The sequence below is a fragment of the Lepisosteus oculatus genome, chromosome 17 (assembly GCF_040954835.1).
Source record: "Lepisosteus oculatus isolate fLepOcu1 chromosome 17, fLepOcu1.hap2, whole genome shotgun sequence".
NCBI classification, from domain to species: Eukaryota; Metazoa; Chordata; class Actinopteri; order Semionotiformes; family Lepisosteidae; genus Lepisosteus; species Lepisosteus oculatus.
In genome coordinates, this window is record NC_090712.1 from 369748 (window position 1) to 385516 (window position 15769).

The following is a 15769-nucleotide window of genomic DNA, read 5'->3' on the forward strand; positions in this document are numbered from 1 at the left end:
GAGGTGAAGTACTGAAGAGCTTGTGGATGTCAGAGATTTTGGAGGAGAAGGAGGAGGTAAAGGCGTCAGATCAGATAAAGCAAGGGGTGGAGAGCTGAGTTTAGTGGAGCAGAGTTTGCAGGGATTGCTGGTAGAAGACTGGGAAAGATGTGCAGAAGAGCAGGATGAGAGAAGAGACAGAAGCCTGGGGGGGCGGCTGGGCTCACTCACCTCTCTCAGCCCCGTCACAGAGTAAGCGTGACCCTTCACCAGCTTTTTGAATGTCACTGCCTCCATGTCAAAGGCACTGGTGATCTGCAATGTGAAAAGAATCATAACAAAAGCAATAATAACTTAGATAATAATAATGCATGTGCCCTTAGTGGGCAATATTCCTAGTGAGATCTGTACTGATTATGTAATTAAAACTAAATCAAATCCCCACAGCAGTCCGGACAGCCTCCACTCATCACTACATTCTGATGTTGTGCTCCAGGTTAAAGGGCACAGGAACAATTAACAATAGTACAGGCAGTGTGTCTTACTCACGTCAATGGAGCAGCCCAGCAGGGAGCCCCTCTCCAGGGCTTTACTGATGATCCTATAGAGGTCTCTGGGGGCCTTGCGCAGCTCGTACATCTCCGACACGCCCCCGGTAAAGTCCTCAAAGCCCTCAGTGGTGCTGCCTCCTGACAGAGCCTCATAAGAGCCGTTCAGCCTGCAATCACACACCATACATAGCTGGGCCCCAGCACCGAGGGGCTGCTGCACAGGCAAGAAAACGACCCCCCAGGATTTCCTGGTCTCCCCCAGCCTGCCGCAGTTCAATACAGACAGAGGATCGCCAGGCCTTTCTTAGACCAGTCTAACACTCTTCCTCTGGATAATGAGGTAGAGAAACACACTCTTCAGGACCAACACTAGCAACTGTGATTTGTATTTGTGATCATGAGATTAATATCAATGTCAAGTACAACATGTTTTATTTTGGGGTACAGTAATTCCATGCATTCTAACACTGGTCTAATATTAGAACAAAAACATATTGCTGTATGTTCAGCTCTCTTTCCAGGAGCTCAGGAGCCTGCAATCCCGCAGGAGAAGAGGAAGACTGCTGCTGGGGAAATGGAGTAACATGCAGCCACTTGCCCCAGAACTTTTACTCCTTCAAATTAAAGAGGTTCAACATGTTTTAATTAATTCCAAATTTGTTTAGTTGACCCAAAACGCTAGAACTGAAATTGACTTTATTAAAAGTACTTGGGATCTGCAGAAACTGCATAATGAACGTACTTGGCATAGGCTTTTTCCACCAGGGCGCTCCAGAACTCATTGCCTTCCGCAGAGTGGACAAAGAGCAGCTCCCCATCTTTCACCGGGAGCCTGTCATCAACCACGATGTCCACCCACTCCCCGAACTGCCAGAACTGCAAGCCAGGTACAGAAGTGCTCTTCAGTCTTTGCGCCAAGGGGAGAATTCATTCATTCTGTATCTAGGTTTCCCAAGAGAAAGATTTCCGCCATGTTCACGACACAGCAAATGTAAAGAATAGGATCTGCCAAGATAAATCTGGGCCCTGTAGAATTAAGTCTAACCAAGCAAAGATGGATTTCAAACATCTTTTCACTGCTTTCTCTTTAGGCTTGGCTTGCTGGTAAAGAAAACAGAATATAAGAAAGGTTATAAATGAGGTGTATTCAGTCTCTCCCAGATCTTCATCTTCAGACCACAGTTTGTGAATGTGCTGTGGCTCAGCAGACTTAGTAGAATATGTGTACATCTCTGTATATTATTTAAACAGTTTGAGTAATGACTGTGATTGTCTTTTTCATTGTTCACATCCTCATACAATTTAATATTAATAATAATTAATAATAATTCCTTACAAAAAATAGCACTTTTCTGGACACTCAAAGCGCTTTACAGGTAATGGGGATCCCCTCCACCACCACCAGTGTGCAGCCCCACCTGGATGATGTGACGGCAGCCATAGTGCGCCAGAACACTCACCACACATCAGATATCAGTGGGGAGGAGAGCAGAGTAATGAAGCCAGTTCAGAGATGGGGATTATTAGGAGGCCATGATTGGTAAGGGCCAATGGGAAATTTGGCCAGGACGCCAGGGTAATATCCACACTCTTCTCGAGAAATGCTCTGGGATTTTTAATGACCACTGAGAGCCAGGACCTCGGTTTTACGGCTCATCCGAAGGACGGCGCCTGTTTACAGTATAGTGTCTCCGTCACTATACTGGGGGCATGAGGACACATTCAGACTGCAGACTGAGCACCCCCTACTGGTCCCACTAACTGGTCCCACTCTTCCAGCAGCAACCTTAGTTTTCCCAGGAGGTCTCCTATCCAGGTACTGGCCAGGTTCACACCTGCTTAGCTAGTGTGCCAGTCATGAGTTTCATGATGATAGGCGTATTAGAATATAGACTTTCTGTGTGCACCAGGCTCAACTGTGACACAGAGCCCAGTGTCTGCCTGTAATCACCTGCAGATTCTACAGAAATACTCTTGTTTCCACTACATACAGGCACTTTGAAAATATAGAGGTTTGAGAAGGCCTTATCTTCAGCTACAGCTACATCTACAAGTCACATCAGCAACTGGTAGACTTTAGCAATGACCCTGCAATGCATATATACAGCAACTTCATGACATTCAATGTGTGTTTGATCCAAGAGAGACAACCCTGTGAGACAGATTAAAACTGCCAGGTTAACAACAATGTGAAGCAGCTGTTTGGACACACTGCTGGAACAGCTGGAGCTACAAAGGTACACAGCTATGTTTTCTGGAACCCCTGCTTGAAACTTATGAGACCCTGAGCAGGAACTCATTCAGCTCCCTCCACCTGGAAATGGAAAATCCCTGCATAGTCCTCTTGGAAGCTCTGGCCGTGTGGGACCACTCTGTGCAGCAGCTTCTCATTGAGGGTGAGAGAGGCAATGGCAGCCAGGAGCCAGCAGTCACCTGGGGAAAGAGAAGCACAGACATTCAGCTCACAGCACATACCGACCACAGGGGACACACGCTGAAACACTGGGACACACACTGACCATAGGGACACACACTGAAACACCGGGACACACACCGACTGCAAAGAATAAGAAAGCAGGACAAAGCAGAAAAACAGTTACCAAGAAAACCGTCAAGCAACATCTTTTCAGTCCTACGATGCAGAGTGTATGAATTCCTACCCCACAACTCTTGCACACTGCTCAGATTGTAACTGAAATGTGAATTGAAGTTTCAGAATTAAAGGATTTAACCTTGTGTGACGAAACCAGAACACTGTCACTCAGGAGATGGGAGGGGAACAAGATGATTCACAACTAAGAGTCAAAGGGATGAATTGGAATCATGTGCCCAGAGATTCCCGAAAGTGATACTTGAGCCAGTGCATACCACTTACAGCAGGCCACACCCAAGCTGCTGTTTTAAAAGGCGACCTGTAAAAAGGTCCATAAACCAGCAATTCTGTATTCATTTTACATTACTGTGGCCTTGGATCAAAGACAGAAATACCTAACAAAAGTAAAACCACTTTCTTGAATAAGATAAACCACTTCGGAAGCATGTAATATAAACAGCTTTTTTCCCCACATTCCCACAGTTCATCATGATCCTCAGATGTTAGGAGCATTCCTCTCAGGCCTGGAGAACAATGTGATATGCCAACAGCTGCAGACAATGAACCCTTTCAGAGCTTCTCCTGCATTGAGTCTTTTTAAAACCAGCCACTTCATCAGTGCAGGCACTAAGCAAGCCACAATTCCCACCCCATCCCCCAGTACTGGAACTCTCTCAACTAAAGATAACTTCAGAACATGAACTGAGCACAGCAGCCATTCCTTTACTAGGGTCCTAGCTGGTACCTCTGGGCTTGTATCTCTGAAATTTCAAAAGAGTTTGGCAGACTGTGTCATTGGGGTGGTGTCCTGGGGCAATCACTACATACCGTACATGCCACTGACAACAGCCTGAACAGAAAATGGCATGGCTCTCTGTAATAAATTTATATTAATTAATCACCATATTTTATTATGTCTAAGTCACTAATTCTCAAATTAGTTAGCAGAGGGCCGTCTTCAAAAATGTCATAAAGACCCACAAAGCTACATAACAATAGGACTGAATTCAACAGCTATTAAGAACAAAACAACATATTGCATCTTAGGACATCAACCAACACTTCAAGAACTTAGTTTATGAGAAAAGGCTGGTTTAGGAAGGCCAATACTGGCAATGTTCTTCTTTGGTGAAAACATTCTGAGGAGCTAACAAGGTTAAGCTGGCATGTGTCTCTGCTCTGGAGAATCTGCCAATGCAGGGGAGGCAGCATGAGGGAGCTGCCAGATGAAACTGTGCCAGAACACTTAATCAGAAGCAAGTCTTGGCCATGCGAGCACAACACCGGACGACCACGCATGTCACAGAGAAAGCAGCTGAGTAGAGAGCAGAGTGTGCGTTCCTTGCTCCTCCCTTCCAGCAGCATATCCTGCTCTCCTCTGAAGGAATCCCCAGTGCACACAGAACTCCCAGCTCAGTAAAGATGCATTCTTTTGTGTGTTGGTAAGACTAAGAAATTTCAGAGTCATGAATCACAGTTCACTGCAGGGTAATGTGCCATAGATAATATCCAAATGTAGTAATCATGTCAGTAGTTATGACCTTAAAGGAATATTAAAAATAAGGCATCCAAGTTACTGAGACTCTATTACCTTGTTTAAGTAAAGTTTTGTTTCATACTGACAATGACTTTTCGATCTGCGATGCTAAACATCTGGAGCCACAGATTCCTGGTGGGTTTCCACTCTCAACTGAAAGCCCTCCCTGTCTGGCACAATGTACCCAGCCTCGCCTTTTCACCTGACTCCTCTGAACACTGGATAAAAGTCTGGGTGAGATTCAAGCCCTGGTGTTCATGTAAGCAAAATGGGGTGCAGCAGTTCCAGGGTCTGAACTGCAGAAACTGCAGGCTTTCTATTGTAAACTTTATATCCTGTGGCCACAGCTCTGACTGAAGTATTTGTTAAATGTCCTGGTTCATGCAACAGGTATGACTGTCTCTTTTGGCAATATCTGTACCAATAAACTTCTGCTGTTCTGCTGTTCAGAGGAGACAGAACTCACCCAAGGCTCCCTGGCAGATATCGGTCCTTGTAGCACCTCCAACAATGAACTGAGGATTCGCTGTCAGCTCCTGCAGAAAACACTGAAGTTCAGATACCGTTGTGTACAGATTTAATACAACTAATGTTTGAAAGACTGTCAGTTAGTACTGAAATAAAAAACACTGGTCATATAACGAAATACACTGTGATCATTCAGGCTCTTCAGAGCCTGTGTCAGACAATGAAATCACAGCCAAATATCAACAAAAACAGAGAGGATATTTAATGTCCTTTGTCCCTCAGCTCCTTACAAAATCTACACAAAGGTGAATTAACTATGGTGTTTTAATCAAAGAAACAAATGAAGACTTTTGCTAATTGAGGAACTGTTCCAACAGAACAGAGAAAATGTTACAAAACCCATTTGTTTAATTGTTTAAAATAAGTTCAAGAGGATAATTAAATCTGCTGCTCCCTTATATATGCTGGTGATTAATAATTAACCATCACAGCCATAAAGAGTCAGATAAAGGGCAATAAACTTCCTTTTCAAAGAAACAATATAAAATAACCACCATTGTCAAACCTGGGTCTGATTTTCTGTAAGATTTGCTTCCTGGGTTTTACTTATTTTGATTATACATTCTTTGCAAAGGACTATCTGGGCGTGAGTTTCTATTCCTTCCCATGCGTCCCATGCCGAGGTCCAGAACAACCCCCTCACAGTACTGGCTCTCCACTAGAGAGCAACTCGGCAACAGCAACTACTCCCAACAAATCTGCAACTCAGAATAACTCAGAAAAGCAACCAAGAGCAACTCCAAATTCAACAGCAGCTCGGTACTGCTCACAGCCGCCCAGGCCTGGAGCCAGAGCCACTCTCCCTGTCCTCACTGATCCCCACAGCCCAGGAAGGAAGGGCAGGGGAGGCTGATTGTATCACAATTCAGGGAATTTGCACTGGTGACAAGAACAGCCTCTTTTTCCAAGTGGGAACTTTAAAGAACATTTCTACAGTTCTTAACATGCATGTCTACATCAGCTTCCTGCACAGAAAACTAGGTGTACAGCACCACAAAATTCAACGTGCATCACCACTCAGGCACGAGGTTTGTGCGTATAAAAACAAAACTACTGCTTGAAATTGATAATGTCACCTCTGTGTCCCCTGTGCCACAGAAGAAATGTACAGTGGGTTAAATCATGCCCAAAGCAGTCACAAAAGAATAAAACATGCCATTCTGCAATGAGACTGCACCCAAAACATTACTTGCCTCCTGCTGAAAGAGAGGAAACCCCTGAATATTTATTATAGCAGAATGCGCAGTGCTGAACTCCAACACTCTTCCTGTTCATCAGAAAGTGTTGTGTGCTTTTAGAAGGGCTGTGAGATGGATGAGCAGAGACAGCTTACTGCCCTCTAACAGGCCTCAACTGTGTCAGCATTCCTCATCAGACACCTCTGAGCTTCAGTGCATCTTTTCTGATGACTCGTACAAGTGTGTGGAACAATGGGAAGCCAGTAAGGAATTCTTTATGACATGTAAAAATATTAGGAACACGTAGTTCTTAATTTCAGTAAAACATAAAAACTCTGACTATAAATTAGACTCAAAACCTGTAGTCTGAGGTTTTATCCTTAGGGTAAATTGATAAGGTTTTTAACTCTAAATCATTTTAGGTATGTGTAGCATTTTGTTTCTCTAGAAAGGAACAATGTTTCTGTGACTCTGTGACATATCCCCTTAAAGAGATCGAGGGCACTCAACTTAAAGTGGCCGTATGCCTCTTTGAATGCCACAGTAAATGGCACTAAAATTAAGGTTTAATAATCCAGGAAATATATCCTGTCTCCAGTCAGTGCACTTGAAATACAAACACTACTGGAGCAGCTCATGTGTGCATTAAAACAGCTGACACTCCATGGCGCCAGTTTACCTCCCACGCCACAGTGGCTGTCCAGCAATACTGACCGCAGCGTGCTCCTTTTCCCAGTGGCAACCTGGGGCCTGTCATCTTGTCTACTACAGAACAACTTCCTGCTTCAAAGTTCCATGTTCCGCACTATAACACAACCTCACAGCACAAGACACATCTTCCATACAACAGCTCTGCTCAAATCTGTAGATTTGGTAACACTCAGCAAAGAAGATGAGCAGAGGCAGCTGTTCCAAACTGTTTTGTCTGAGTTGCCATGAGGGACGAGCATGGAGACGTCAGCTCTCTTACCGTGGGGCGCATCCACTCAACACCCCGAGTTTTGGAGGAGTGGGGTGCCAGCTCCTTGAACCCCAGTGAAGGGGGTTCAGCAGGGAATAGGGGGTCCTCAAACAGGCAGCCACTCTCGATGCATTCCTGCTTCAGGGCGTCGTAGTCCTGGTTCTGGAATTTTAGAGCCCTGTCGTTGGATCCCATCCCTTCAGCCTTCAGCCTGTCCTTCTGTATGCGAGCAGAGATCCCTCCAAACAGAAACATGCTGAGAGGGATAAAAATAAAAAGGGGAGTTTACCAGCAGCCAGAATATAAATAGCTTCCATCTCCACCATGACATATTCTGCAGTAAAACCTGACACACAGGATGGGACCACGACTGCACCCAGCAGGATAGAACATTATTTCTGCTGGGTTCTGTTCTGGAACTCCACTGTTTAAAACTCTGAAGGCAGAGAGTAACTATGGGACAACACTGGCCCAGCCCATTCCTGACCCTTCCCTGAGCTGCAGTCCCAGAACCCCAGCAGCTGGCTGCCCACTTTATTTTGCCACGGCAAGCGTGTTTGGTCAGCAGCATCAGGTCTTTAAAATACAGCAATGATATTTAATCCGTCTGTCTTGGTTGCTTTACTTCATTGTTTGCCAACGCTGCTTCTTAATTAAGACAAGAGAAAAAAAAGAGCGAAGTTGCCACTCAGCTGCTAGACAGTCTCAGCTAGATAGAATCTTGAGTGTTTGTTATATTATGGACAGAGAGAGGGGACCTGCAGTTCTTTTCCTGCCTTGTCAGTGTAACTGGTCTGTCAGGCTCCCTGCAATTTCAATGAACTTCAGAGTAGTTTGTACTTTCCCTCTCTGTGAAACATCCACCATCACCATCAAGAACGTCCCCCAGAAATCAATCAGACACTGTACAGCAACAGCAGAGCAGCAGTCTCCTTTATGATATATAGCAAAACACTGCAAATGATTGTGACAGTAACCTGGGCTGTAATTGAGAACATTTCTGACTGATCAAACATAAAGTGGACAAAAGAGATTAAGACGTGTTCAGAGCATCATGTTTTTCTGAGTAAAGTGTTTAGCTTCAGGTTAATTGTGTTAAGTTTAAAATGCATTAGCCCTGTTCTGCTAATTAATAGTTCAAAAGCCATATTGTTTAACAGGTATTTAAGGTGCAAAGCCTTCTATCAAACTCTAGGGCAATTTTAGTTATCTAACATCAGATCTGTCCCTGGCAGCAGATAAAAGGAGTGGTCTCCTTGTCTGTGACCTTTGACCCCTCCCAGCAAGGTCAAAGAGCCAAAACAAACTCTTTTACTTTACAGACAAATTAACTATTGCTGGTTCCTTTTCACTGTAATAATAATGTGCAGTTAGTTTCCGATGCAATCAAGACAATGAATAAGCAAAATTAATGATTAAACCAATATTGTAGCCAGTAAGACACGAGGGTTCCCACAGTACCTTCCAAGGCCAGTTTTCCCAAACTTTTCCCTGGACAGTTTTAACAATTTTCAACAATGTAAAGTTGCCACTGAAAGCCAGCAGATCTAAAGACTTTGAGCAGCAGAGCATCACAGACAGTAAACCACTGTTTTTAACTGCTTCTCCTGTTATGCTGTTCTTTGTGCTCCAGCTGATGTTGGCAGTTATCCAGGTCTTTCAGGGCAAGTGGGAACCCTGCAGTGTTCAGGGAAAGGAAAAGGCCGTCAAGAGCTTGAATTTGCAACACTAATGGGACAAGAGAAATGTGGGGATACACACAGTTTGAAAGAGAAAGCTGTACCTCAGTGGCTTTTGTGTTGAGAGCTTCCCTGTCAGCTCGCTATACTGAAATATCCTTATACAGTCTCTTTAAAAGCATAAGTGATTCCAGAGACCCAAATCGTCTTTTACGCTGCAGAGAATAAGAGCTATTCTGGATATGTTAATCCACAGATCTACTGTGTCTCTGAGTCATGCTTTCTGATATCCCATACAAATAAGTACATACTTTGCAGTCTACTACTTATTTGCAGTACTTATTCGTACATGACACACAGTTTTTAAATCAAACTATGTATTAGTGGTAAATGGAAAGGTAAGGTGTAAGAATTATTGTAAAAATAGCAATGTTGCAGCTGATGCTTAGCAGAATAACTTTTTCTCTTAATTCACTCTTAGTGGGATCCTGTGGAACAGCTGTCTTACGTAGTGTTGTGGATGTGGACGCAAAACAGAAAAAAAAAGGTAAAAAAGGGAATATTTTCGGAATGGAAAAGGACTCGCTCTGAGAGGCACTAAAACATAGACAAAGAAAGAAGCAAGCCACAGCAAGAAACATGAATCTGTTACCTTCAAATTTTCTCTGGGCCACAGCAGGCTTGAAGAAAGAAAACTTCATTTGTAATTTGCAGATATTTATAAGCTACTAATATACAGTGCTTATGACTCCATACTGTATATCTGCAGCTAATCAGTGTATTGTCTATGTAGAATAAACACGTACAGTTCTTTTATAGCTTAGGCTGCTAGAATTCCTCCTAACACAGCTGTCAGAGAAGCATTCAAATATTTACACAACGCGAGAAGGAATTTCTAGCACCTCCGGTTACCCCCAGTGAAGGTCTCAGTGTTTAGTGCCACACTGAGCAGAAATCCAGCTGTGTCACATTCCAGCAGTGCCACAGAGTCACTCAGATCCTGCAGGTCAGATCTGAACAAACTGCATGGTTTTATTTTATTGTTAAAAATGGTAAACCTTTATAAAGCATTTTAGTCACCAGAATGCCTATCTTTAAATTCTAAAAACAGCAGCTTGAAGCTTTAAGAATTTAAATGCGAGGACTCCAGAGGGGTTCATCCAGCCAGAACTGCCACTGGGACTGCAGGCTGCATTTGAGCTGCTGGTCTAACTTTCCCACTGGCACACCGACAGACCTCACACAGCCAGTCAAGTACCTCGGGCGCTGGAAGGGCTGAATTTGGCAAACTGGGATGTACTCGGAACTGAGGCCCTGTGGAACAGGAGTTCCACTGAAACTTGGAGAAGGAGGGAGCTGCAGACCGGTCACACTGCACGTGGTGAAGTCAGTACTAATCAATGTGACACCCACCTGCTATGAGTACACTCTCGCTCACTGAGCAACAGCAACTGAATCAAAAGACCAGCTGTTGGTATATTTATAGGTATAGAGGACCTTAGTCCCTCACAGACACCCAGCCCATGACTGGCTTAATCTTATCTTTGCTCTTTTGGGGTCCATTTTCCTATTTACCAAATACATTTCTTCACATAACTTGAAGAGAAGTTATGTCAGATTTTAGACCCTCTGAGACTGCCAGGCTAGGAGATCAAAATAGTTCAGTCCTGAACCGAGAACACTGCTTGACTCCTATTTAAAATCCTCAATAGCACTGAGAAAGTCGACCCCTGGACATCTGCAGAATGAGCAATGAAACATGATCCAGACACAAGTGGAAACGTTGGGAAGAGCATTTAATACTGATACCATGAAGAGTTCTTCACACAAAGGGCTTGTGCTCACGTGTACCTTTATCATGCTCACATGCTGCTGCACATCCTGCTCTTGTGCTGTGAAAACCCTGTTCAGTTCCCAGTAGGAGAACATTTACTGAGTTCTTCTTAGTAAATCTTAGAAAGTAAAACATTAGTAGATCTTTTAAAAAGTTTGAATATTTCTTATCTTCATCATGTGCTACTGAAGACAACAGAACTATACGTGTGCTCATAGCACATCACGTCCTTGAGCAGAAACACACAGTGGGCAGCTGCTACCCAGAGCCCTGCAGCACAGTCACCAGGGCTGTTGGATCTCTAACTATTTGACAGGTATTTTGGTATCTGGTCTTGCAATGTAACTATATTTTCAGATCATCGATATTCAGCCATTACAAAGTGATAAACACTTCAGAAAAACTGGGAATCCTGTGACATGAAATGCCTGTCTACTAAAACATTACCTGAGTTTCTGCTTTTACAATTTTCTGCAAAACACTGTGAGCCATTAGGATGATGCAGCAATTACCCATAACCTGCTGATGAATTACATTTTATTCTCGTTTTAAATCAATATGGTTTCAGCAGCTACAGGCACTTCTGCCTCCCTCGAGGAAAGCTAATAAGACTTGGCATGTCTTTCCCAAGACCTGCCAGGTGCCACTGCACTGTGCAGGAATGCTGAAAGTGTTTTTCCGCAGGTGAAGCATGATGTCAGGCTGCCAGCAGCTACTGTACGAGCAGCAGCCCAGTGAGCCCAGAGAGCCCAGGGTAACCCAAGCCCCCCTCTCTCCTTCTCACTCAGCCACTGACAGAGACCAGACATCTAAATGCCAGCCTTCACAAACTGCCTGGAACAGTCTCTGCAGTACTGTGCGAGGGACACAGTCAGGAATTTGAGTCAAAAACATTAAATTTGTAAAAACATTTAGTCAAAACTCCAGCAAAGGAGTCTGTTTCACCTTGATGTCGAATTACATTATTTTAGTTAACTCTTTTGAGGAAAACACCATTACCAGTTAAACAAAAAGATGTTGGTTCCTCACCTCGAACACCAGGAGGGGCTGCGCTCCCGGAAACTGGCAGATTTATCAGCACCAATATACAGTATACTGATGGAAAAAAGAAACGCAGCATTTTCTTGAATGAGAATACTATAGTGATAGCTTATGTACTTTCACAAAAAGTTGTCAATTTGTTTAAGCCCTCTGACTAGCAATACAGCTGGTGCAGTGAGGCATTGCAACTTGCCAATCACACGAAAGCTCGTTTGGTGCACTTTTACCCAATGCGGTGCAGGTGGAACAATGCTTGATCAGGTCACCTTTAAAAAGGCCTTAATTCAAAGCTTAGGTCACTGCAAGAAAAAGGCCACACACAGTCAGTTTTCTGTGCATTCCATAATGCCTCGAATGTCACCAGAAGCAAGAGAGAAGGCCACTGCCATGCTGCAGGCAGGCATGTCATGTGCCAGCGTTGCCAGACACTAGGGAGTAAACCGCTCCACTGTGTTCCGACTGCAGAGAAGGTTTCAGCAGACCATCTGAGAAATTGTTTCAGATCTGCCACCCGTACTGCTGCTGAAACTGCCGGCAGACACAATGCCTACATCAGTGACAGGACTGCGACCTGTCAGAGGCCCTCTGCTCATACCTCCTATATGTCACACCCGACTGGCTTGGGCCAGACAGAGGCTGTGATGGACTCATCGGCAGCAGCATCAGGTCCACGGATGAGTCACTCTTCAGCCTGTTCCGAGCAGACAGGAGGGCCAGAGTATGTAGGTTTTTATTTTCCATCAGTATATATTAATTTACTCCTTAGAGAAATTAAAAAATATGATTAGCACAGCTCTGCTACAGGAAAATGAAAGCACCAAAAATGATTGTCTTCCTTTCTATACAAAATGTCTAAGAAAAACCATTAGTATAATTTACTCTGTAGAACAGTATGACCATAAATCTTTCATTAGCATCATAAATTATGAATCTGTGCAAGCTAGCAAAGATTTAACATAGGAGCTTAAGAAAGGTTACAAACAAAACAAGGCCATTCAGTGGATTTGGTAGTTAGTAGCTTATTGATCCAATGATCTCATTTAGTTGTATCCTGAAAGATGCCAGGGTACCAGCTTCAACAACATGGCTTACTGGCTCAGTGCAGACTCCTACACCCTTTTGTCTAAATCAATGCCTCTTGTTTCCAAATTTAAATGTCCTTCCTCTGAGTTAACATTTGTGTTTACAGGTTCATGCTTATCTGCTGACTCTGAAGAGCTTTGTCAGGGCCAACAACACCTCCCAGTACCAAAACAGCCTGATGAGCTGTGGTGAATCCTCTGACAGAGGGACCACAATCTATTACAGCATGTCACTGCTCTTCATAGCCAGTTCATCTAATTTCAGAACAGCAGCTCAGAACTACACAACTGAAACAGAATTCCGTTCCATACGATGAAAAAATAAACGTGAATGTTAATCTTACTGTACACACTAAGATAGTTCTATTTAATTAACTGGCTTATGGAGAATCTGCACTAAAACGCTGGCACTCAGCTCTTTCCAATGAGCTGCATAAGTGACAGAACTGAAGGTTTGTGTTTAATCACCTGTCTCCCACATGAACGGGCCCGATTGCCTCGCACAGGGATGTGGGCCTTGAAACGAGACAGGTCTGAATCGCCTGTGGTCTCATAGCAAGAACCATGTAATGCTAATCCTTCTAATTTAATTAGTATACATAACTAAAATGTGTCCAATAATATTGTTTTATCCTACAATACTGTTTTACCAATTAATTTTAATGTGTACCACCCATGACTGCATGTTGATGTTTCTATTCCATGGAGTGAGGGACAGCGGTTAGAGATTTAAGTAAACATTCCTGTTTTAGAAAAGGTAGGATTTAAATATGATGGGTCTCTCTGTCATTTGTGTTTTCATTTTGTGTTTTCTCTCTCTCATTTGTGTTTATACAACTTATGTAGTTACGATCTATTCATTCTGATTCCTCAGACATCCTTTCCTAAGAAAACTAAGTCATTTAACAGCAATAAAGTCAAAATGCTGATTATGACTTGTGTACAGTAAGTCGTATAGTTTTTTTCAGGGATTTAAAAATGTCCTGAGTAGGAAAAAAACTCAAGGAAACAGGGTCTGGAGGATCTAAGGTCCCCTATAAGTGTTTATTTTTACTTAAAATGCAGATCCGAATTTTATAAGCAACCAGTGCATGAGGGCGGAATCCAAACATAGCAGCGGAAAGCTCATCTAATTGCATCCCATTAGTCGCTCTGCGCAAAGCGGCTTCATCTCGGCAATCAGCTTTACCGAGCAAAACCACAAGCGCATGCGTCGGTCAATAAAACGGTTTTCGCTTAGCTGTCGTCTGGAGGAAAAATAATTTTAATTCATGGTAATTTATACGAATAGTATTCTCATGGCAACGACGTTGTGTATAGTTTAAAAATAAGACTGTAAAGTTAAAAGAAATCGGCACAAACTAAAATTAATCCTATCTTTCCCTTTCCCCAAGGCTAGTCATAAAGAAGACTGCAAAGCGGTTTGTTCTGAGTGGAAAGAAATCACAACAATAAAAAAGACAAAGGCCGTACAGATTAATATCTGAACCAACGGGGGCGCTGCTTTCCCCAGCAGACCTGGTTCTGGCAGAGGCACAGCACGATTTCTCCCAGGTCAAATGCAGTTGAGCTTCTTCCCGCAGTGACTCGGATTCATCATGGCTTCGTTTGTTCAAAGCTGACGTAAGGGCACTGAGACTCGTTTAGCTTTGGCTTTTCGGGGTCATGCATAAGCACGGCAATATTTTCCACGTGTTTGTGAGCAGTGTTTTATATTTACATGCCTCTGTTCCGCAACACTGTCCAAATCGAAAGACGATCAGCGCACAGAGCGCGGACAGGCTGCCTGGACAATCTGCGCGCTGCCCGGTGGGACTGGAGCTCCGGCTCTCCCACCCTGTCAACAGGGCTTTCTGCCGACTGCGGAGCAGAGCCCTCCAATAAACATCACACCGTCTCTGTATACTGTCGGAACTTGTCTTAAATTAACTGAAAAATAACCCACATGCTTTTTATGGTTTTCAAACAAGACATTTTGTTCTAAAGCTTCCGACTGCCTAGTCAATAAAGATCTTCTAAAGAAATCAAAGTGGGAGGTCTTACGAATAACATTTTGAACCTTTAATAAAACACAAGCCTACCAGCACATAATCATAAATCTGGTACACAGTTTAACTGTATGTGCATTTCAGTCAACATCAGAAAGTAAAGGATCAGAGCAAAACAGCGTACCTAAACCTGCAGACTACTCATCCTAACCACAGCAGCCCGCAGCAGGCGTACCTGTCCGCGGCTGCCGGGCTGAGACACTCACCACTGCGGAGCACCGTCTTCACCTGCGCTCGGGTGTTCGGCTGACAGGCACCGGCACACTTGCGCACTCAGAGCGGCGCTGCTGCAGTGTGGAGCCCAGCCCTGCCCAGCTGACGGGGGGAGGGGAGAGGAGCCGGCGCCGAGACCCCTGAACACAGATTGGTGGCTGGGGTGCCCGCAGAGCTCTGACCCAGCCTCCCGTCCTGCACGAGGCAGCGTGAGCGCTGATATTTGATCTGCCACTGTGGACACACTGCCGATACCCTCGTCTAAGTGTCTTCCCAAGACCTAGACGTAGGTATTCTATTACGACACACTGGGCAGTTATGTACAGTGTTTTAGTTTTGTTTGAGGAACAGGGTCAGCGCACGTCAGCTGTACCTTGACAACATAATAGTCCAATGACAGCCAACATATTAATAATAATAATACAAGTTTCTTAATTAAAATAAACACAAATGAACACAAGCCATTCAAATGCAGAAGAAGATGAAAGGAACAGATACAGGAATGAATTAAATAAAGCCTTTTTGAAAAGAAGGTTTTGAGTCTG

At 43.8% G+C, this 15769-nt stretch overlaps 1 protein-coding gene across 5 annotated transcripts in view; it reads right to left on the reverse strand.

Moving 5' to 3' along the window:
* Positions 1-15458, reverse strand: part of LOC102683266 (calpain-1 catalytic subunit-like) — a 31137-nt gene extending 15679 nt beyond the window's left edge. The window contains exons 1-8 of one of the 5 annotated variants that reach the window (XM_015362564.2): positions 15218-15458; positions 9659-9686; positions 7337-7583; positions 5127-5196; positions 2845-2963; positions 1273-1406; positions 529-697; positions 211-294 (exon numbers count right to left, since the gene is read on the reverse strand). In XM_015362564.2, the coding sequence (XP_015218050.1) occupies positions 211-294; positions 529-697; positions 1273-1406; positions 2845-2963; positions 5127-5196; positions 7337-7582 (822 nt within the window). In that variant the 5' untranslated portion in view covers position 7583; positions 9659-9686; positions 15218-15458. The other 4 variants (XM_015362565.2, XM_015362567.2, XM_015362563.2 and 1 more) reach the window with 4 other exon arrangements.
* Positions 15459-15769: the final 311 nt, after the last annotated feature.